Raw genomic sequence first — 23,310 nt, 5'->3', positions numbered from 1 at the left:
AAACACCAAGACCACATGACATAACCGTCAGGTCAAAATTAATAGAGTAGGTATGATTCTGAGTATGGGAGTAAGGAATCAGTCCTTATAAACATAGGAATATAAAACCCTACCACCAAAGAGAAGAAGAAGAAGAAACATGTCATTACAATTTAACACTTTACTTACCACACAGCGAAACATCATGTGCACGTTCTGCATTCGTTGTTGCTGCCTGGACGCTGTCCAGTCCATTTGTGCTACTGTCTCCAAATAATCTGGCTTCAAGTTTTTCGTTTTCAAGTCGCATCAGCCTAGCCAACGAGCCCGAATCACGCATTTTTTGCCATTCTTACTTCTCAGATTGCACAAAACTGCACTGTATAAATGCACTAAATGATTTTGTCTATCGCTTGATAACAATTCAGCCACACAAATGTTCGTTACAATTACGGTAGCTAAAATCACTAGTTCACTGCACTGTTGTCTATTTCATTTAATCACAATTCCGATGCACTTTTGATTGCAAAAATCTTAACAATCAGCAAAGCAGCAAACGCAACCGAATATAGCGACTGTCCGATTCGAATTGACAGGATTATGTAATGTGCTCATTTTTATATTACTTTGACAACAGGGATCAGGGGTAGACGTATATTCAAAAACAAATAATTTTTAGCGTTAGATAAAGATTGTACCTATATTAAAGATATGACCTTAATTATTTCAAAGTAGAAAATAATGATATTAACCTGTTGAAGGTTCGTTGAGTACAGGTAAAGCCGATCAAAGCAGGTTAAGAACACGTTGCTAGGCACAGATAAATTTTACCCAGGTATTGCCTATTCGATTAGAGGCTGAAATTAACTAGAAGATGCATACATGCATTAAATTCTTGAAGAGTATAAGAGTATTTCTGTAGGAGATTATTTTCTGTTAGTTAGATGGATTAGCTTCGATGAATACCGCATGTCATTCGAACATAAACCAACATATTTGATAGTAACAACATGCGGGTCAAACCAAAAGGTAATTCCCGATTCGAGAGTGTTACATGTGGAAGAAAGCTGTTACATGTTAGTAGAAACGTTTTAAGGTTTCGAACTACGTTTAGGCGTATAGCCAGGATGACTTTTGGATGAGGTTTTTTGTGTAACATTTTGTTGGAGCACAGTGATTGCAGAGAGAGAGAGGAAGACAGGTTTTTAAACCGTAATATACAAAGCGCATGTAACACCAGGTAATACACCGGGTAATAAATACACGCACATAATATTTTGAGTACGAGGTACATTTGATTGCTGAGGCACAACTAGTATAAGGCTATGAAACCCGAACACAAAGAGGGCGTCTAACAACAGGTAACACAAAACGGAAGACAATTTTAACCCACACACAATTGTCTACATATACATCGCACGTTAAAACGTTTGGTACCGTGGCAGACTCGTAACTGTAGAGGTTGAGGTTAAACATTGATGCATTTTAACTTAGGCAAATTTCACGTGTAATATTTCTCGTGCATTATGTGATTGAAGATAGATGTTACGTTTTTGGACATGAAGCAGCATTGTACCACAATACACAGCACAAATATAGAAGGATGAAATGTTTACTTCTTATGAGCAACGGTGACGCTGCAGGAAAACACACACGGAAAGATCACACACTAACGAAAAATAGTTATTTTCATCACTTTGTAACTTCTAAAACACTGCTCGAATCGGGAAACCAATTCACATATCGAAAATACACTGAATTTTCAGGTTTACACGGACTTTCACGCAGAAGCAAGCGGATTGCTGCTAACATTTTTTCGAAGTGTCAACTTTGGTTGCTTTCATTCATGGCTGAAGAGTAGAACAGCTTGAGATTACAGTTAACGCAGTTTTAACTGACAGACAGAATGATCGTCATAAATTGCGAGCGAAACAAAATCGGTTTGCTCGCTGTCGCGGCACACACACAATCAAAAACTCCTCGTTCAAACACTCAAGTTTGCTATATTTGATATTGCGCGTGTAAAATGCAAAGTTCGCTCGTGTCTTCCTACGTTTCCCCACGTTCTTCAGCCCCTTGGCCTGTAAATCGCACTCGTTTTTTTTCTCATTGTCTGTAGGGAGGTAGCGCACAATCGTTTTCGCTCGCCATCCAAGTGACTGAGGGTTTTTTTCCCGACCTCCATTATCAATGTGCTCGCCGAAGCAACCAGAGAATGCAGGGAAAATAAAAACACCACGCACTTATTGCACGGAAAAGGCAGGCACGGACACTTTTTCACTTTTAAACACGACACTCGCAAATCGCACTGCACTTCCGCAACCAGTGTAAATTCTACAAAACAAATGCATGTCATTTAGGATGACAGTGACATCCTGTGCGACTGCCCAAGCGATAAAAAATGTTGTACTAAAACGACCCAAGGGACAAAAAGTTGCAATTTTTCAAAAAAGTTCCGAAAAATTCCTGGCAGGATGCGGGACAATTCGGGAAAATTTTGCGTTAATTTCTGATATACATTTCACCCCGATCCACCAACCCGTTTCCATTTTATTAGGGGAAAACGAAAAGTTTTGTACTAAAAATAGTACTACATTTCAAGCGCCGGGAAAATTCGGTTGTGCGAACTGGTATAACTATTGATTGGTATAGGAAAGAGTCACAGCTTCTCCAGAATACCAACCCCAAGACAACAATCCATAGAAACTGTCGCAATAAAGGTAAAACTTGGAGATCTTCACGTGACAAATCTGAGATGCAAATCTGTTTATATCCCCGATAGCCAATAATTGGTGTGGACAAGGACTGCCAAGCGCCTTCCCAGAAAACCTCACTACGACCACAGAGTCTGTTAAGGGCCGTAGAATTTTAATTTGTTCTGCACTACGACTTTGTGGTCTTTAAAGCATATTGGTTCGAAATCGTGCTATTTTATACCAAGAAGTTAATGGTAATGTTGGTGGGAAGGCAGGAGAAGAGGTGTAATTTTTGGGAAGTTTCAGGAATCCCTTTGTAAGCTTTCATCGTTGTTTGAAAAATTTCAAAGTTCGTTCATTTATTCCTTTGATCCCTCAGAAATGTTCTTCTTTGCTTCGTTTAGTTTCCTCCATTGTTATGTGGCTGCGTTGAGTGATTAGAGCGGTGCGCTGTTGTGTGTGGATGCTTTAACGAGATAAAGCAGTGTTCTGTGACAGCGTCATCGCCATTTTGCCGCAGTAGTGATGGTTGCTTTTTATAATTATCATCAGTTCATTTTTAAGAAGCTTAGATTTAAACAATGTTCTCTTTTCATATAATAGAATCATCCCATTTCGTGACAATATGTGTAGCACTATTATGAATAGTACCAGCGGCAATGGAATCAAACCGGCGTCATCTTCAAGGCCAATGTGTATGTCTTCACTTGTGTATGTGAGCATGTGTGTTCACCATTTGTATGCATGTCACTTTGTGGTTCCGTTATGTTTGAATAGAACGAAGAAAATAAAGAACCTTTAACGAGCTGTAGCGATGAGAAAGGAGATAAAGTTTTGTATAGGAATCATCACGATGAATAGGTGAAATGGATTCCTGCGTATTAGTATTAGAAAAAATAAGTTCGAATCGATATTTGATAAATGTGCACGGTAATGTTAGAATGGTTCATACTAATCAGATTCGGACATCTGATCTATCGGATGAATTCCATCCGTCAGTACCCACGGTCAGTACGCCAGTAGGGAAAGATAAAACAACTGTAAACGTGACAGACAAACAAACGGTTAGTTCGAAAACAAGACGAAGTGAATCTACATCTCCTAAACTAAGAATATCTAAAAGAATACGCGACAGGGACAGAAAAAACTAACTGGTTATTTAGTTGCTTGTTCATGCAATACATATTGTTTTGTTAGGTTATCTAAAATCTCATTTAAAGCTGGGAGAAGTGTAATGTATTGTAATACAAGCACGCATACTAATCTAAATAAGAAAAATTGAATTCGCTAACACCACCATACCTTGTACTGTAAAAGGTGTTCCAGCATCTGCACGAGATCATTCTCGATCGTGAAATAATAAAGGTAACATCCCTAGAACATCACATAGTTTGGCGACGAGGAAAAAGGCAACGCGTGAAAGCCATCTCTGTCCAATAATCGTATACATTGATCTATGTCGGGTCATTGGTTCAGTAGTCAGTCTATCTCAAGTCAGAGATTGTGAAGTGAAGAGTGCGTGAGTGTGCTAGTAGTGAGACGAGTATGCCCACCAGTGAAGAGAAGAAACCTTCAATGTCGCAAGCAATAAAAATGGCCATGCCAATGTACGGACACATGGAACAGTTTGTCGTCGGGGAAAAGTTTTACGAATATGTAAATCGATTAGTACAGTTTTTTATCGTCAACGACATAACGGAGGAGAAGAAAGTACCAATGCTAGTAACCATGGCAGGTCCGTTGTTGTATTCAGTTGCATTCCGTTTATGTTCTCCAGTCGAGCCATCGCAAAAGCCATATGCGGAGTTGATCGCATTGTTAAAGCAGCGCCTGGACCCATATGTAAACGTGGTCGAATAGCGATACAAATTTCGAAAGTGTGAGCAATCAGCAAGCCAAACGATAACGGATTTCATCATCGAGCTAAAGGCTTCAGCACAGTCCTGTGAATACGAGTCGTTTTTGCAACAAGCGCTGAGAGATCAGTTCGTAGCCGGAGTGCACAACGCTACCTTACGCACGAAATTGCTCACGCAACGTAGACTCACTTTCGAACGTGCATGCGATATCGCCTGAAGTTTTGAAGCTGCAGAACACGAGTCTAAGGGAATACAGGGCACCACGAAACTGGCGGCATTGAAGTCACGATCGTTCCATAAACAGTCAGAGAAAACACAAAGTCGGTCACATCTCATCATTGTGTCGAATGAAAAACATAAAAATCGTGTGGCTGAACTGGTCGACGCTACGAAGCAGTGAAATCCGAATGTGTCATCAACACACACATTATGTGTCATCAACACACATCGAGGATTATTTAAATATACCAGGATGCCTTTTGGGATAAGTTTAGCGCCGTCTGTATTTCAATCCATTTTCGACCAAATTTTACTAGGAACCAGTGCAATTCCTTATTTGGATGATATTTTGATTGGTGGAAGTACCTTGCTTGAATGTAAAGAAAATGTAACACAAGTCTTACATAGGTTAAATAAGCACAAAGTACAAATTAATTGGACCAAATCAAGATTTTTCGAAACAGAAATAGAACACCTCGGGTTTATGCTTACATCCAAGGGAATTCGTCCCAATCCTAAAAAAGTGGAAGCAATTTGTTTTGCTCCTGCACCTAAAGATATAGGTCAATTACAGTCGTTTTTAGGTCTTTTGAACTACTACCATAGGTTTTTGCCGAACTTATCGTCGGAGTTACACCCATTGTACAATTAGCAAAACAAGGATAACAAATTTAAATGGTCACCTGAGTGCCAAAACGCATTCGAACGAAGTAAAGAAATGATAGTTTCCAATGATGTATTAGAACCGTATGATCCCAAAAAGCCACAAATACTTACAACGGATGCTAGTCCATATGGGGTTGGTGCCGTTCTATCTCATGTCGTCTGGTTAGTAAAGAAGCCGGTATATTTTGCGTCATCAACATTAACAGACGCACAAAAAAACTATGGATAGATACATAGAGAGGCTTTGGCAGTAGTGTTTGGTATCAAGAGGTTTCATAAGTATTTGTACGGTACGAGTTTTACACTCGTTACAGATAGTTCGTCACTCAAACAAATTTTTGAACCGCACAAAGGGTATTCAGCCGTTGCTATTTCGAGATTGCACAGATGAGCTGTTACACTGTCGAACTACTCATATAGTGTAGTACATAAACCGGGTAAAAAAATAGGTAATGCTGATGCGTTGTCTCGATTACCGTTACCTATTGAAAATCGGATTGAACACATGTCAGTCGCACGGTATAATGTGCAAGCATTTTTCAGTAATGATAAAATAATAGAGGAACAGCAAAGAGATAAAATTGTCACTAACATTGTTAAGGGAACAAAAGATGGGTGGTCTAAAGTACTAGATGATCAAATGAAAGCTTACGCAAGATTATGTCACAATTTTGAGGTAGAAAATAATTGTCTTTACTTTGACGACCGTGGAGTAGGGCCAAAATCACTACCGCGTCAGGTGTTAGAAAAATTGCATGAAAATCATGACGATGTCATAAGAATGAAGATGATCGGTAGATCTTATTTTTGGTGGAAGGGATTTGATAAAGACGTAATAGAGGGAGTTAAGGCGTGTTCTACTTGTCTAAAAACACTAAAAATTCCGAAAGAAATAGTTACGTCTACTTGGACTTCAGCCAGTCATGCTTTTCAGCGTCTTCATTTAGATTTATTTCATTTTGAAGGTAATACTTTTTTGATAGTTGTCGACGCTTATTCAAAATTTATAGATGTCAAACTTCTAAAAAAAACGTGTACTGAGAGTTTATTAGAAAAGCTAGAAGAAATTTATACTTATTTTGGTCTACCTACGGAAGTTTGTTCGGATAACGGTCCACCGTTCAATTCGTCTGGGTTTATCGAAGGATGCAAGGCAAATAATATCAAAGTGTTGAAATCACCGCCATACCATCCGCAGTCGAATGGATTAGCGGACAGGGGAGTTCAGACGATCAATAAAGTGTTGAAGAAGTATTTGTTTGATGAGCGATTGAGCCAATACCATTACAGCGCAAGTTAAATCGAATTTTATTTAATTATCGTAACATTCCAGCTACTTCTACTACTTGGCACGTAAAATTCGTAATAGGCTATTGAGAGCTTGGTGCGTCTGGTATGTTTTTAATGCCCAATTCCTGATTAGTTCATCAAAGGACAGCTCCGCACTTGGCAACTTCGGTGTGCTGTCCAATGTGGTTTCAACTTCATCCCCATCGTTGTTGTTTTCGAAGCCCTCATTGTCATCGCACTCGTCGATATTTATCCAATCACAGACGATTTCTTCTTCCATAATATGTAAGGGGTATGGATCTGAAAAGAAAAATAACAAACATATGTCGAATGATTTTAAAAATAGTTCAGAAACATGTCATTACAATTTAACACTTTACTTACCACACAGCGAAACATCATGTGCACGTTCTGCATTCGTTGTTGCTGCCTGGACGCTGTCCAGTCCATTTGTGCTACTGTCTCCAAATAATCTGGCTTCAAGTTTTTCGTTTTCAAGTCGCATCAGCCTAGCCAACGAGCCCGAATCACGCATTTTTTGCCATTCTTACTTCTCAGATTGCACAAAACTGCACTGTATAGCCACGGGGCCACGAGCGATGAGGATTCCCTCAAAACTCTAAACATTGAGTGACTTGAGTTTTGAGGGAAACCTGGCTCATCTACATAGAGCTATATGTATAGCATGCTTACAAGAAACATGGCTAAAAGAAAATGAAAAGATAAAAATATCAGGATACAACATAATTAAAGAAAACAGAGCAGACGGATATGGAGGCAGCGCAATCATAATAAAAAAAGGAATAAAATTCAAAGAAATAAAAATAGTGAAAGAGATCCAGAACATTCAAACAACAGCGATAGAACTTATAGAAGCAAAACTTCAAGTTATATCCATATATGCAAGCCCAAAAGCCACAGCAGAAGAATTAAAAGACACGATACAACAAATAGAAAGATACAGAAATTACAGGACAATAATAGCTGGAGACTTTAATTGTCACCATACGTTCTGGGGAGACCAGAAAAATGATAAAAAAGGAATATGTCTATTGGATGAAGTGGACAGTACAAATCTCATCGTTCAAAAAAATGAAAAAGACACATGCATTTCAGAGGACCCAAAGAAACGAAATACGTCCATAGATCTAACAATATTTTCTCCAGATATAATAAGTGATATAAATAGGGAAATTAGTGATGACCACATAGGAAATAGCAACCACAGAATGATAAGGATAATATTAAAAGAAGTAATAAGAAAACAAATCAGAACAACAATAAATAAGGCCAGGATATTAGACACTTTAAGAGTACTAAATCATGACAGATATACAACAATAAAACAAATATCTAAACAAATTGAAAAAATAATTAAGAATAACAAAACAAAAACCAAATATGAGCCAAAATCATGGTGGAATACAGAACTCAAAATGGCATTGAAAGACAGAAATAACGCACGAAAAACATACAATTCTTCCAAAGATATTAAAGATGCTATAGAATACAAAAGAAGAACAGCGATACTAAAAACAAAAATCAAGTTAAACAAAATAAAATCATTTCAACACTCAATAGATAATATAAATAAAAATACATCTACAAAGGAACTGTGGGAACTAGTAAAAAAAATATCCAATAAAGAAAAAACACAAAGAGAGGAAAACATAATTCATAATAATGAAATAGCGGCCAAATGATTGCTTTAAAAAACATATGGCAAAAATAGATCAACAAAGATAAATGAAATCAACATACCTGAATTTATCAACGAAGAAATACTACTGTAAGAATTAGTTATAAAATAATAATTGAAATCTACAATAATGACCATAATTACACGGAATAGGATAACATTGCATGAATTATACACCTTAGGATAGGACAACACTAGCAACCTTGACAATCGATCTAGAGCAAAGATAATGAACTATAGGATTAATCATGAATTGTAAATGGATTAAAAAGGGACGGATGAATACACAGTTGCAAACCGGACGGCGGGAACATTAGACGCTTTGAGCACTCATATCACAACCAGTTTCGTGAATATTCCACATTTTGGTCCTTCGAACCGGATTTTCGGGTACTTAGTACAGTCAATTGTGATAGTGAGTGCTTTCTCAGGCATCATTCTGCATCAAGAGTGAAATTCGGTATTACGGCGTCTCAGTGCAAGTCATTCCGTGACATTTCCCGCCATCGCTAAACGCCCTGCATCAAGGGCAACGGCCGGTTACACGCTATCATTAAATTTCGCGCCAATACGTTGTGTCGTTCTTTCGTGTGTGTGATATTACAAATTTGAGTTCTTACCATGGACAAGAAAATCAAGGCAGCTCAGCTGAAAAAGAGAATCGCAGTGGAACATATAAAATCGCTGGAACGGTTTCAAGCGGCATTTACACCCGATGAGGCCAACCAAATTCCGGAGGTGTTAGCAGATTTGGATATGCATAAGGCAGGGTTTTTCGCTGCATTTGAAAAACTCATAGAGATTGATGAAAGTAGCGAAACCATCGAAGCGTGCATCTCGGAAAAGATCGACATCGAAGATCGTTGCAGGAAGCTGAAATCTTTCTTACGTGGACATCAAATGAAGGAGGAAAATCCACTCATAGACGCGACGGGTTTGGCTTCATCTACACTCGCGTTTAGTCGGCCTTACACACCAAACTTACGCCTTCCGAAGGTAGAGCTTCCAACGTTCGATGGTGACCAGACAAAATGGCTTTCTTTTCGCGATCGATTTTTATCGATGATCGACGCTTCGGCGGAACTTCCCTCCATCGCAAAACTCCAGTACTTGCTGTCATCATTAAAGAGCGAAGCGGCAGTGCCATTCGAACACACATCTCTAACAGCAGATAATTACTCTCTAGTATGGACGGCTCTGCTGAAACGGTACGATAATTCACGAATGCTTATTCGGGGATATTATCGAAAGCTACATCATCTCCCGGCAGTGCAATCGGCGTCCATCGGCAAACTAAGACAACTAGTGGACGAATTCATTCCTGTTGTAAATGGATTACAAAAGCTACAGGAACCGGTCGATTCGTGGGATACCCCACTCTCGAACCTACTGCTGTTGAAGCTCGACCGTGAAACACTAATAGCGTGGGAGAAACATTCGGTTCACTTCGCCAGAGACCGGTATAAGGATGTGCTCGAGTTCGTGCAAGATAGGATTCAAATCCTAAAATCGGCGGATGAAATGGTGTTTGAAGAGGCTAGTGGTAGTAAGGTGGCCGGCGTTCCTCGTCAAGCCGTTCAAAAAAGGTCTGTTTCAAATGCAGCCACAGCTAGTTTGACCCCGGCTACCACGTATGTTCATCGTCAGCAAGCAAAATGTCCGTTGCAGTGCGTAGAAGACCATCGTTTATCCAGTTGTCCCGTCTTCATTGCTAAGGATGTTCAGCAACGGCGTGAGGTTGTTACTACAAAAGGGCTATGCTGGAACTGCTTGAGCAACACTCATCAAGTCAGAGCGTGCAAATCTGGTTATACGTGTCGAACGTGTCGTGAACGTCATCACTCGTTATTGCATCGGGCACCTTCCGCAACGGTTACAATGGCTGCACATTTGGATGACGAAAAAGTGTTCTTGGAGACGGCGCAAATTCATATAAGGGACGACTATGGAAACAACCACGAGGCAAGGGCCTTGCTGGATTCCGGATCCATGTCAAATTTCATCTCTGATGAATTTGCTCGGAAACTGTTGACCAGTCGTAAGAAGGTTAACATCGCTGTATCGGGCATCGGAAATGCAGTACAGCAGGTGAAGGGTTCGATCATCGCTACGGTCGAATCCAAGACAAAACCCTTTACATCGGAGATGGCTTTCCTGATTCTGGACACGCCATCAGCTCACATTCCTACATCACCCACTGATGTATCATCATGGAAATTGCCAGATGTGGCATTGGCTGACAACACTTTCAACATCCCCGGGCAAATTGACATCGTAATCGGAGGCGATGCATTCTGGGAGCTACACACCGGTCGCAAGCGGTCCTTCGGCAAAGGCAAGCCGTGGTTGGTGGAAACGCACTTCGGATGGGTGGTTACCGGAAACACTCATCATTCGTCACCTGGGCCCCGACTGTGCCATCTCGCAGCCAATGAATCCTCGTTGGCGGACATCATGGAGCGGTTTTGGGAGAGCGAGGCCATAGCCGAGGAACCTGTGCTATCGGCTGAAGAGGAAGCCTGCGAAAGACACTACGTGTCCACCACTGTTCGCAACTCAGCGGGAAGGTATGTCGTTCGTTTGCCTTTTAACTCCAATCCTCATATCATTTTAGGAGAGTCTCGAGCCACTGCTGATCGTAGACTATGCTGTATGGAACGTCGTTTAAACAGCAACCCTAAAATGAAAGAAGAATACGTAAGGTTCATGCGGGAATACGAGCGTTTGGGGCACATGAAAAGGATACACGATCAGGCAGAAGATCCAGGTCAGTTTTATTACCTTCCTCATCATGCGGTTGTCAAGGAATCAAGCACAAGTACCAAGGTTAGGGTAGTTTTCGATGCCTCATGCAAGACGTCCACTGGTTACTCGTTGAATGATAAGCTACTGGTCGGACCAGTAATTCAGGAGGATCTTTTCAGTATCATTCTTCGGTTCCGCTCCCATGCTATTGCCATAACTGCTGATGTGGAGAAAATGTATCGGCAGATTCTTCACGATCCACGCGATAGAAGCTTCTTGAGAATCCGATATAGAGAATCCCCGACAGAAGTTATATCCACATTCGAATTGCAAACGGTTACGTATGGTACAGCAGCTGCCCCATTTTTGGCTACCCGAACACTTCGACAAATTGCCCTCGATCACAAGGAGCAGTATCCATTAGCTGTAAACGCGGTTATGAACGATTTCTACGTAGACGATTTGTTAACGGGGACTGATGATCTAACTAATGCCATTGCAATACGACAGCAAATTTCAGAAATGCTAAATTCGGCAGGCTTCACACTGAAAAAATGGGCATCTAACCTGACGGGAGCACTAGTAAACATTCCTACCGAAGATGTGGCGGTTCAACTAACACATGAGTGGCAAGATGCGAAACAAGTGTCCACCCTAGGCATCGTTTGGGAACCCACAACTGACATGCTTCGATTTCGAGTAGATTTACCACCTGCACCAGCGGTATTGACAAAACGGGTCATTTTGTCACATATAGCCAAAATCTTCGATCCTCTCGGCTTGCTGGGTCCAACAATAATCGTGGCAAAACTATTTATGCAGCAACTATGGTCACTTAAAAAGGATGGGAAGTCATGGGACTGGGACTACGAGCTCCCATTGCACTTACAGCAGGAATGGTTGAAATTTCACTCCACGTTAGAATCACTTCGTGATTTACGAATTCCTCGCTACACTTCACAATATTCGGCTACGAATCTACAAATACACATCTTCGCAGACGCATCACAATCGGCTTATGGTGCTTGCTGTTACATTCGAGCTGAAGGTCTGGAAGGAGTCACCGTTCACCTGCTCACAGCTAAGTCAAAGGTAGTCTCATTATCTAACACTCATTCGATAGCGAGATTAGAATTATGTGCAGCACGATTAGCTACGGTTTTATTCAAGAAGGTCCAACAATCACTTCACATTTCTGCTACTACGGTCTGTTGGACAGATTCTATGACGGTGCTTCACTGGTTAAACTCTCCGCCAAATCGATGGCAGCCTTTCGTTGCGAACAGGGTCGCACAAATTCAACAAACGGCTGGTATATATCGCTGGAACCATGTTCCTGGCATCGATAATCCAGCTGACGATATTTCGCGAGGGATTATGCCTAATAACCTATTAGAATGTGATCGTTGGTGGCATGGGCCGCACTGGTTGTCACTCAGCAAGGAAGAATGGCCTCAAGACGCTCCATCACTTAGCGAAGTTGAAGACGCTGAGGAGGAGAGATTGACGTCACAACGGATCGCAACAACAACAACGGTTGATGAATTCCGGAACGGCCTGTTTTCACGGTTTTCGGTATACTACAAACTGCAAAGGGTTATGGCCTATTGCTTACGTTTCATTCGCAACGCAAAACTTCCTAAGAAACGTACAACGCGTTCTACATCGGTTCCACCAATCACCGTCGATGAACTTCAAGGTGCTGAATTAAAATTGTGTTATCTCTCACAATTAGATACATTTCAAGAAGAAATGCATCACCTACAAAAGGGAAAGGAGATTCTAAAAACCTCAAACCTGAGATGGTTTTCACCGTTCATCGACAGTCAGGGTATCCTACGCATTGGTGGCCGGCTAAACAATGCCCAAATTTCGGAATCAAGTAAGCATCCGGTCATACTTTCATCGAAACATACTTTAGCAGCACTAATAGCAGTTTCATGTCATCTACGCAATCTACATGCTGGTCCACAAATGCTACTAACATCACTAAGACAACGGTTTTGGATTATCGGGGGTCGTAACTTGTGCAAGTCTGTTTACCACACATGTCACGCGTGTTTCAAAGCTAAACCAACACTCATAAGGCAAAGTATCGCTGACCTACCGACATCAAGGGTTTCACCGACCAGACCGTTCGCTGTATGCGGAATTGATTACTGTGGGCCAATTTTCCTAAAATCCACTATTCGAACTAGAAGCCCCACTAAAGCATATATTGCGATATTTGTATGCTTCTCAACACGAGCGGTACACATAGAGTTGGTAGGCGATCTAACAACAACAGCATTTTTGGGTGCCCTACGTCGGCTAGTTGCACGCCGCGGGAAGATAAAGGAACTACACTCAGACAACGCAACTACATTCAAGGGAGCATCGCATGAGCTCAATCGGATTTATAAGATGCTAAAATGCAACAAAGATGATCGAACTACACTGTTTGATTGGTGTGCGATGAACGAGATGAAGTGGAATTTTATTCCGCCGCGAGCACCGCACTTTGGAGGATTATGGGAGGCGGCGGTGAAGGCAGCTAAAAAACACATAATTAGAACCATCGGAACAAGGAGCATAACACAGGAAAATATGCTTACCCTGCTGGCACAAGTCGAGCAATGCTTGAATTCTCGACCAATCACTCATCTATCGGACGAGCCATCAGATATGGAACCCTTAACACCGGGACATTTTCTCATCGGTAGCAGCATGCAAGCAGTACCAGACGCCAACTACACCGACATGCCAGACAATCGCCTGAAGGAGTATCAGCTAGTGCAAAAGCACATGCGAAATATTTGGTCTCGATGGTATCCGGAGTATATTCAGCAATTGCAAGCTCGAGCCAAATATTGCAATGGTAGATCAGTTTCCCTAAAAGAAAATCAACTGGTGATCATTAAGGAAGACAACCTGCATCCTACCTTGTGGCCGATGGGTCGTATTGTTTCGATTCATCCCGGGAAGGACGGAATTGTTCGCGTAGTGACGCTGCGCACAGCTTCGGGCAAAACCATCGTACGCGCAGCAAACCGTTTGGCAATGTTACCCAATCCAGATGTGCTTAACAATTTGGATAGGAAGATCGGCAGTGGCACTGAATAGCATGCAGCGGCAAACCACGTTTGGTTTGTTTTGATCAGTTTGATAGTTGACAGCGATAACAAACAGTGCACTTACACATACATACGGAACGATTAGAAGGATAAGGATAGATTCAACACTCGAAGCGGAATACGGATTTAGGTTCCATGCATTAAAATTAAAAGAAGTTCCTTCTTTGGTGGCCGGAAATGTAAGAATTAGTTATAAAATAATAATTGAAATCTACAATAATGACCATAATTACACGGAATAGGATAACATTGCATGAATTATACACCTTAGGATAGGACAACACTAGCAACCTTGACAATCGATCTAGAGCAAAGATAATGAACTATAGGATTAATCATGAATTGTAAATGGATTAAAAAGGGACGGATGAATACACAGTTGCAAACCGGACGGCGGGAACATTAGACGCTTTGAGCACTCATATCACAACCAGTTTCGTGAATATTCCACAACTACTAAACAAAGAAAAATGGGAAAGAATATTAAACAAGAAAAAGAAATCAGCCCCAGGGACAGATAAAATCACATATGAGATGCTGAAAAAATTAAACCCAAATGCAGCCATAAAAATAATAGAAGAAATAAATGAAATGTGGGTAAATGGAAAAATAAAAAAAGAACTAAAAAGAATCAAAACCATAGCGATCCCAAAACCAAACAGAGACAACAAAAATCTGGAAAACTACAGACTAATATCCCTAATTAACAATATAATGAAAGTCAGCAACTCTGAGGTACTAAATAAAATAAATAGACATTGTGAACTGTATAGCACTATACCTGAAACCTCATTTGGTTTTAGGAAAAACAGATCAATTCAAGACTGCACAAACTATCTCCTGAATTTGATATTCAAAAAGAAAAAAGAAAAAAGGAAAATAGGAATCATATTCATTGACCTAGAAAATGCATACAACAATGTAAAATTAACAATCCTACTAGAAGAACTAATAAAACAGAATTTAAGCAGCCAAATAGTAAAATGGGTAGGAGAATTTCTAAGGAATAGAATGATAGAAATCGAAAGTAACAACCAATTAATAAAAAAACTAGTCAGTGATGGATTGCCACAAGGAGATGTAATGTCCCCAACACTCTTTAATATTTACACAAGTAGGTTACATCATAGGATTAACACATTACCAAAGACTAAATTAATACAATACGCAGATGATTTTGCACTCATAGCATCCGGAAATAACGAAAATGAATTACAGAAGAAACTAAAAAAAGGCATGCATGAATTTATAAAGGGAATGCAAGAAATAAGACTAGAAATGAACCTTAAAAAAACAAATATAATGACCATAGGAAAAACAAAAAAACAAGATACAACTGAAAATAAACAACATAGAGATTGAAAATATAAACTCATATAAATATCTAGGAACAATATTAAACAGTAAACTAAATTTCAAAAAACACGTGGACGAGTTGAAAAACAAGGCAAGAGACAGACTCAACATACACAAAATACTATGCGGAAAAAATCGTAGAATAAGCACAACAAAAGCAAGAATTTTATATAGAACCACAATCAGAAGAATATTAGAAAATGGATCTTCCATCACCAAAAACTGCAAAAAGACAAATAGAAAAAAAATATGCACTATAACCAACAATGCACTACGGAAAATATCAGGATGCACTAAGTCTACCCCGATTAACTCATTACATGCAATAAATGCGGAGGTCCCATTAGACATCAGATGTAAATATATAGCATGCAAGGAAATGACAAAGGCATACACTTTTTGTCCCATCATCAGAAAACAGCTAATTAATTCAACAAGAACAAACAGAAACAAAAAACTAATCACCGCACAAGAACAACTATTTGAAGAAAACAAAAGACTGATTGAAAAAATAGATATAAGTACTTCTAACGACATAAGTCAACACATAAATATTAACACTAGTATTAATGACAAAATAGAGGAAAAGCCAAATAGAAATAAAACAGTGACAAAACAAATAGTACTTGAAAATATAAGGCAGCGGATAGAAAATAAGAATAGCATATTTACAGACGGAAGCAAAATTAAAGAGAAATGCGAGATAGGCATATACATACAAAAAGAAAACGTAAGATGGTATCACAGCATAAGAGCCAGTAAAATGTTTCCATAACAAGCATAGAATTAAAGGCCATAGAAATAGCTATGAGAATTGCAGAAGAACAACAAATTAGAAATCTCACTATATATACAGATAGCCTTACAAGCTGCAACATATTAGAAAAAGCAAAACACCAGGACCAAATTGAAGAACAAGTATACTACATATTAAAAACAGGAATAAAATTGAAGGCAGAAATATGGTGGATACCAGCACATGTAGGGATAGACGGAAATGAATGTGCAGACAGACTAGCAAAAGAAGGTACTATATCAGATATAATAACCAAAAACAAAATAAGACTTATCGATGCTTTTGAAGAATTTAAAACCAACATGGTAAAAGAAACATGTCAATATAAAGGTAAAAAATTCATGACATTTCAAAAAGAGTTTGAAATGACTCCATGGGAAAAAGGAATAAATATAAACCCTGAAGAAACAAAAGTAATAAATAGAATCATAACAGGTCACGACTGGTCTCCATTTTGGCTGGCCAAAATGAAATTAGCAGACACAGGGATATGCCTAGTTTGTAACACTCCTAACACAGGAATGCACATAATATTTGATTGCAAAAAATATGGAAAAAAACAGGGACAATTTATCTTTTGACAAACTAAAAGAAAGATGGAAAGACAAGGATGGAAAAGAAATAAAGAAGATAATTAAGTTCATTAAAGAAAACAATATCGAAATATAAACCACGTTAATCGACCACTGCTTACATTGGGCGTGTACATACATTTAAATATGCATAGAAATACACAAAAAAAATTGTTGTAGATCTAACAGAGAAAAAAAAAAGCCAAAGAAAAAAGAGTCTAAGAGAAGATAAACCACGAAACACCAAGACCACATGACATAACCGTCAGGTCAAAATTAATAGAGTAGGTATGATTCTGAGTATGGGAGTAAGGAATCAGTCCTTATAAACATAGGAATATAAAACCCTACCACCAAAGAGAAGAAGAAGAAGAAACATGTCATTACAATTTAACACTTTACTTACCACACAGCGAAACATCATGTGCACGTTCTGCATTCGTTGTTGCTGCCTGGACGCTGTCCAGTCCATTTGTGCTACTGTCTCCAAATAATCTGGCTTCAAGTTTTTCGTTTTCAAGTCGCATCAGCCTAGCCAACGAGCCCGAATCACGCATTTTTTGCCATTCTTACTTCTCAGATTGCACAAAACTGCACTGTATAAATGCACTAAATGATTTTGTCTATCGCTTGATAACAATTCAGCCACACAAATGTTCGTTACAATTACGGTAGCTAAAATCACTAGTTCACTGCACTGTTGTCTATTTCATTTAATCACAATTCCGATGCACTTTTGATTGCAAAAATCTTAACAATCAGCAAAGCAGCAAACGCAACCGAATATAGCGACTGTCCGATTCGAATTGACAGGATTATGTAATGTGCTCATTTTTATATTACTTTGACAACAGGGATCAGGGGTAGACGTATATTCAAAAACAAATAATTTTTAGCGTTAGATAAAGATTGTACCTATATTAAAGATATGACCTTAATTATTTCAAAGTAGAAAATAATGATATTAACCTGTTGAAGGTTCGTTGAGTACAGGTAAAGCCGATCAAAGCAGGTTAAGAACACGTTGCTAGGCACAGATAAATTTTACCCAGGTATTGCCTATTCGATTAGAGGCTGAAATTAACTAGAAGATGCATACATGCATTAAATTCTTGAAGAGTATAAGAGTATTTCTGTAGGAGATTATTTTCTGTTAGTTAGATGGATTAGCTTCGATGAATACCGCATGTCATTCGAACATAAACCAACATATTTGATAGTAACAACATGCGGGTCAAACCAAAAGGTAATTCCCGATTCGAGAGTGTTACATGTGGAAGAAAGCTGTTACATGTTAGTAGAAACGTTTTAAGGTTTCGAACTACGTTTAGGCGTATAGCCAGGATGACTTTTGGATGAGGTTTTTTGTGTAACATTTTGTTGGAGCACAGTGATTGCAGAGGGAGAGAGGAAGACAGGTTTTTAAACCGTAATATACAAAGCGCATGTAACACCAGGTAATACACCGGGTAATAAATACACGCACATAATATTTTGAGTACGAGGTACATTTGATTGCTGAGGCACAACTAGTATAAGGCTATGAAACCCGAACACAAAGAGGGCGTCTAACAACAGGTAACACAAAACGGAAGACAATTTTAACCCACACACAATTGTCTACATATACATCGCACGTTAAAACGTTTGGTACCGTGGCAGACTCGTAACTGTAGAGGTTGAGGTTAAACATTGATGCATTTTAACTTAGGCAAATTTCACGTGTAATATTTCTCGTGCATTATGTGATTGAAGATAGATGTTACGTTTTTGGACATGAAGCAGCATTGTACCACAATACACAGCACAAATATAGAAGGATGAAATGTTTACTTCTTATGAGCAACGGTGACGCTGCAGGAAAACACACACGGAAAGATCACACACTAACGAAAAATAGTTATTTTCATCACTTTGTAACTTCTAAAACACTGCTCGAATCGGGAAACCAATTCACATATCGAAAATACACTGAATTTTCAGGTTTACACGGACTTTCACGCAGAAGCAAGCGGATTGCTGCTAACATTTTTTCGAAGTGTCAACTTTGGTTGCTTTCATTCATGGCTGAAGAGTAGAACAGCTTGAGATTACAGTTAACGCAGTTTTAACTGACAGACAGAATGATCGTCATAAATTGCGAGCGAAACAAAATCGGTTTGCTCGCTGTCGCGGCACACACACAATCAAAAACTCCTCGTTCAAACACTCAAGTTTGCTATATTTGCTATTGCGCGTGTAAAATGCAAAGTTCGCTCGTGTCTTCCTACGTTTCCCCACGTTCTTCAGCCTCTTGGCCTGTAAATCGCACTCGTTTTTTTTCTCATTGTCTGTAGGGAGGTAGCGCACAATCGTTTTCGCTCGCCATCCAAGTGACTGAGGGTTTTTTTCCCGACCTCCATTATCAATGTGCTCGCCGAAGCAACCAGAGAATGCAGGGAAAATAAAAACACCACGCACTTATTGCACGGAAAAGGCAGGCACGGACACTTTTTCACTTTTAAACACGACACTCGCAAATCGCACTGCACTTCCGCAACCAGTGTAAATTCTACAAAACAAATGCATGTCATTTAGGATGACAGTGACATCCTGTGCGACTGCCCAAGCGATAAAAAATGTTGTACTAAAACGACCCAAGGGACAAAAAGTTGCAATTTTTCAAAAAAGTTCCGAAAAATTCCTGGCAGGATGCGGGACAATTCGGGAAAATTTTGCGTTAATTTCTGATATACATTTCACCCCGATCCACCAACCCGTCAAGGCCAATGTGTATGTCTTCACTTGTGTATGTGAGCATGTGTGTTCACCATTTGTATGCATGTCACTTTGTGGTTCCGTTATGTTTGAATAGAACGAAGAAAATAAAGAACCTTTAACGAGCTGTAGCGATGAGAAAGGAGATAAAGTTTTGTATAGGAATCATCACGATGAATAGGTGAAATGGATTCCTGCGTATTAGTATTAGAAAAAATAAGTTCGAATCGATATTTGATAAATGTGCACGGTAATGTTAGAATGGTTCATAATAATCAGATTCGGACATCTGATCTATCGGATGAATTCCATCCGTCAGTACCCACGGTCAGTACGCCAGTAGGGAAAGATAAAACAACTGTAAACGTGACAGACAAACAAACGGTTAGTTCGAAAACAAGACGAAGTGAATCTACATCTCCTAAACTAAGAATATCTAAAAGAATACGCGACAGGGACAGAAAAAACTAACTGGTTATTTAGTTGCTTGTTCATGCAATACATATTGTTTTGTTAGGTTATCTAAAATCTCATTTAAAGCTGGGAGAAGTGTAATGTATTGTAATACAAGCACGCATACTAATCTAAATAAGAAAAATTGAATTCGCTAACACCACCATACCTTGTACTGTAAAAGGTGTTCCAGCATCTGCACGAGATCATTCTCGATCGTGAAATAATAAAGGTAACATCCCTAGAACATCACATAGTTTGGCGACGAGGAAAAAGGCAACGGGTGAAAGCCATCTCTGTCCAATAATCGTATACATTGATCTATGTCGGGTCATTGGTTCAGTAGTCAGTCTATCTCAAGTCAGAGATTGTGAAGTGAAGAGTGCGTGAGTGTGCTAGTAGTGAGACGAGTATGCCCACCAGTGAAGAGAAGAAACCTTCAATGTCGCAAGCAATAAAAATGGCCATGCCAATGTACGGACACATGGAACAGTTTGTCGTCGGGGAAAAGTTTTACGAATATGTAAATCGATTAGTACAGTTTTTTATCGTCAACGACATAACGGAGGAGAAGAAAGTACCAATGCTAGTAACCATGGCAGGTCCGTCGTTGTATTCAGTTGCATTCCGTTTATGTTCTCCAGTCGAGCCATCGCAAAAGCCATATGCGGAGTTGATCGCATTGTTAAAGCAGCGCCTGGACCCATATGTAAACGTGGTCGGATAGCGATACAAATTTCGAAAGTGTGAGCAATCAGCAAGCCAAACGATAACGGATTTCATCATCGAGCTAAAGGCTTCAGCACAGTCCTGTGAATACGAGTCGTTTTTGCAACAAGCGCTGAGAGATCAGTTCGTAGCCGGAGTGCACAACGCTACCTTACGCACGAAATTGCTCACGCAACGTAGACTCACTTTCGAACGTGCATGCGATATCGCCTGAAGTTTTGAAGCTGCAGAACACGAGTCTAAGGGAATACAGGGCACCACGAAACTGGCGGCATTGAAGTCACGATCGTTCCATAAACAGTCAGAGAAAACACAAAGTCGGTCACATCTCATCATTGTGTCGAATGAAAAACACTAAAAATCGTGTGGCTGAACTGGTCGACGCTACGAAGCAGTGAAATCCGAATGTGTCATCAACACACACATTATGTGTCATCAACACACATCGAGGATTATTTAAATATACCAGGATGCCTTTTGGGATAAGTTTAGCGCCGTCTGTATTTCAATCCATTTTCGACCAAATTTTACTAGGAACCAGTGCAATTCCTTATTTGGATGATATTTTGATTGGTGGAAGTACCTTGCTTGAATGTAAAGAAAATGTAACACAAGTCTTACATAGGTTAAATAAGCACAAAGTACAAATTAATTGGACCAAATCAAGATTTTTCGAAACAGAAATAGAACACCTCGGGTTTATGCTTACATCCAAGGGAATTCGTCCCAATCCTAAAAAAGTGGAAGCAATTTGTTTTGCTCCTGCACCTAAAGATATAGGTCAATTACAGTCGTTTTTAGGTCTTTTGAACTACTACCATAGGTTTTTGCCGAACTTATCGTCGGAGTTACACCCATTGTACAATTAGCAAAACAAGGATAACAAATTTAAATGGTCACCTGAGTGCCAAAACGCATTCGAACGAAGTAAAGAAATGTTAGTTTCCAATGATGTATTAGAACCGTATGATCCCAAAAAGCCACAAATACTTACAACGGATGCTAGTCCATATGGGGTTGGTGCCGTTCTATCTCATGTCGTCTGGTTAGTAAAGAAGCCGGTATATTTTGCGTCATCAACATTAACAGACGCACAAAGAAACTATGGACAGATACATAGAGAGGCTTTGGCAGTAGTGTTTGGTATCAAGAGGTTTCATAAGTATTTGTACGGTACGAGTTTTACACTCGTTACAGATAGTTCGTCACTCAAACAAATTTTTGAACCGCACAAAGGGTATTCAGCCGTTGCTATTTCGAGATTGCACAGATGGGCTGTTACACTGTCGAACTACTCATATAGTGTAGTACATAAACCGGGTAAAAAAATAGGTAATGCTGATGCGTTGTCTCGATTACCGTTACCTATTGAAAACCGGATTGAACACATGTCAGTCGCACGGTATAATGTGCAAGCATTTTTCAGTAATGATAAAATAATAGAGGAACAGCAAAGAGATAAAATTGTCACTAACATTGTTAAGGGAACAAAAGATGGGTGGTCTAAAGTACTAGATGATCAAATGAAAGCTTACGCAAGATTATGTCACAATTTTGAGGTAGAAAATAATTGTCTTTACTTTGACGACCGTGGAGTAGGGCCAAAATCACTACCGCGTCAGGTGTTAGAAAAATTGCATGAAAATCATGACGATGTCATAAGAATGAAGATGATCGGTAGATCTTATTTTTGGTGGAAGGGATTTGATAAAAACGTAAGAGGGAGTTAAGGCGTGTTCTACTTGTCAAAAAACACAAAAAATTCCGAAAGAAATAGTTACGTCTACTTGGACTTCAGCCAGTCATGCTTTTCAGCGTCTTCATTTAGATTTATTTCATTTTGAAGGTAATACTTTTTTGATAGTTGTCGACGCTTATTCAAAATTTATAGATGTCAAACTTCTAAAAAAAACGTGTACTGAGAGTTTATTAGAAAAGCTAGAAGAAATTTATACTTATTTTGGTCTACCTACGGAAGTTTGTTCGGATAACGGTCCACCGTTCAATTCGTCTGGGTTTATCGAAGGATGCAAGGCAATTAATATCAAAGTGTTGAAATCACCGCCATACCATCCGCAGTCGAATGGATTAGCGGACAGGGGAGTTCAGACGAACAATAAAGTGTTGAAGAAGTATTTGTTTGATGAGCGATTGAGCCAATACCATTACAGCGCAAGTTAAATCGAATTTTATTTAATTATCGTAACATTCCAGCTACTTCTACTACTTGGCACGTAAAATTCGTAATAGGCTATTGAGAGCTTGGTGCGTCTGGTATGTTTTTAATGCCCAATTCCTGATTAGTTCATCAAAGGACAGCTCCGCACTTGGCAACTTCGGTGTGCTGTCCAATGTGGTTTCAACTTCATCCCCAACGTTGT

At 39.5% G+C, this 23,310-nt stretch overlaps 1 protein-coding gene across 1 annotated transcript; it reads left to right on the top strand.

Moving 5' to 3' along the window:
- Window positions 1-9,029: 9,029 nt before the first annotated feature.
- On the top strand, window positions 9,030-12,249 carry LOC128716761 (uncharacterized). The gene is made up of 2 exons (XM_053811368.1): window positions 9,030-11,876; window positions 12,154-12,249. Exons 1-2 carry the CDS (start codon window positions 9,030-9,032, stop codon window positions 12,247-12,249), a joined length of 2,943 nt encoding a protein of 980 aa, XP_053667343.1.
- Window positions 12,250-23,310: the final 11,061 nt, after the last annotated feature.

Source organism: Anopheles marshallii, assembly GCF_943734725.1.
Source record: "Anopheles marshallii chromosome X unlocalized genomic scaffold, idAnoMarsDA_429_01 X_unloc_1, whole genome shotgun sequence".
Taxonomy (NCBI): domain Eukaryota; kingdom Metazoa; phylum Arthropoda; class Insecta; order Diptera; family Culicidae; genus Anopheles; species Anopheles marshallii.
The sequence above is the reverse complement of the archived record's forward strand: the minus strand, read 5'-3'. Positions and strand labels throughout refer to the sequence as shown.

Coding starts and splice junctions, on each gene's coding strand:
- LOC128716761 (XM_053811368.1), top strand. CDS start 9,030: ATGGACAAGAAAATCAAGGCAGCTCAGCTGAAAAAGAGAATCGCAGTG. Junction 11,877..12,153: donor ATTTACCACCTGCACCAGCG/GTATTGACAAAA, acceptor ACATCTTCGCAG/ACGCATCACAATCGGCTTAT.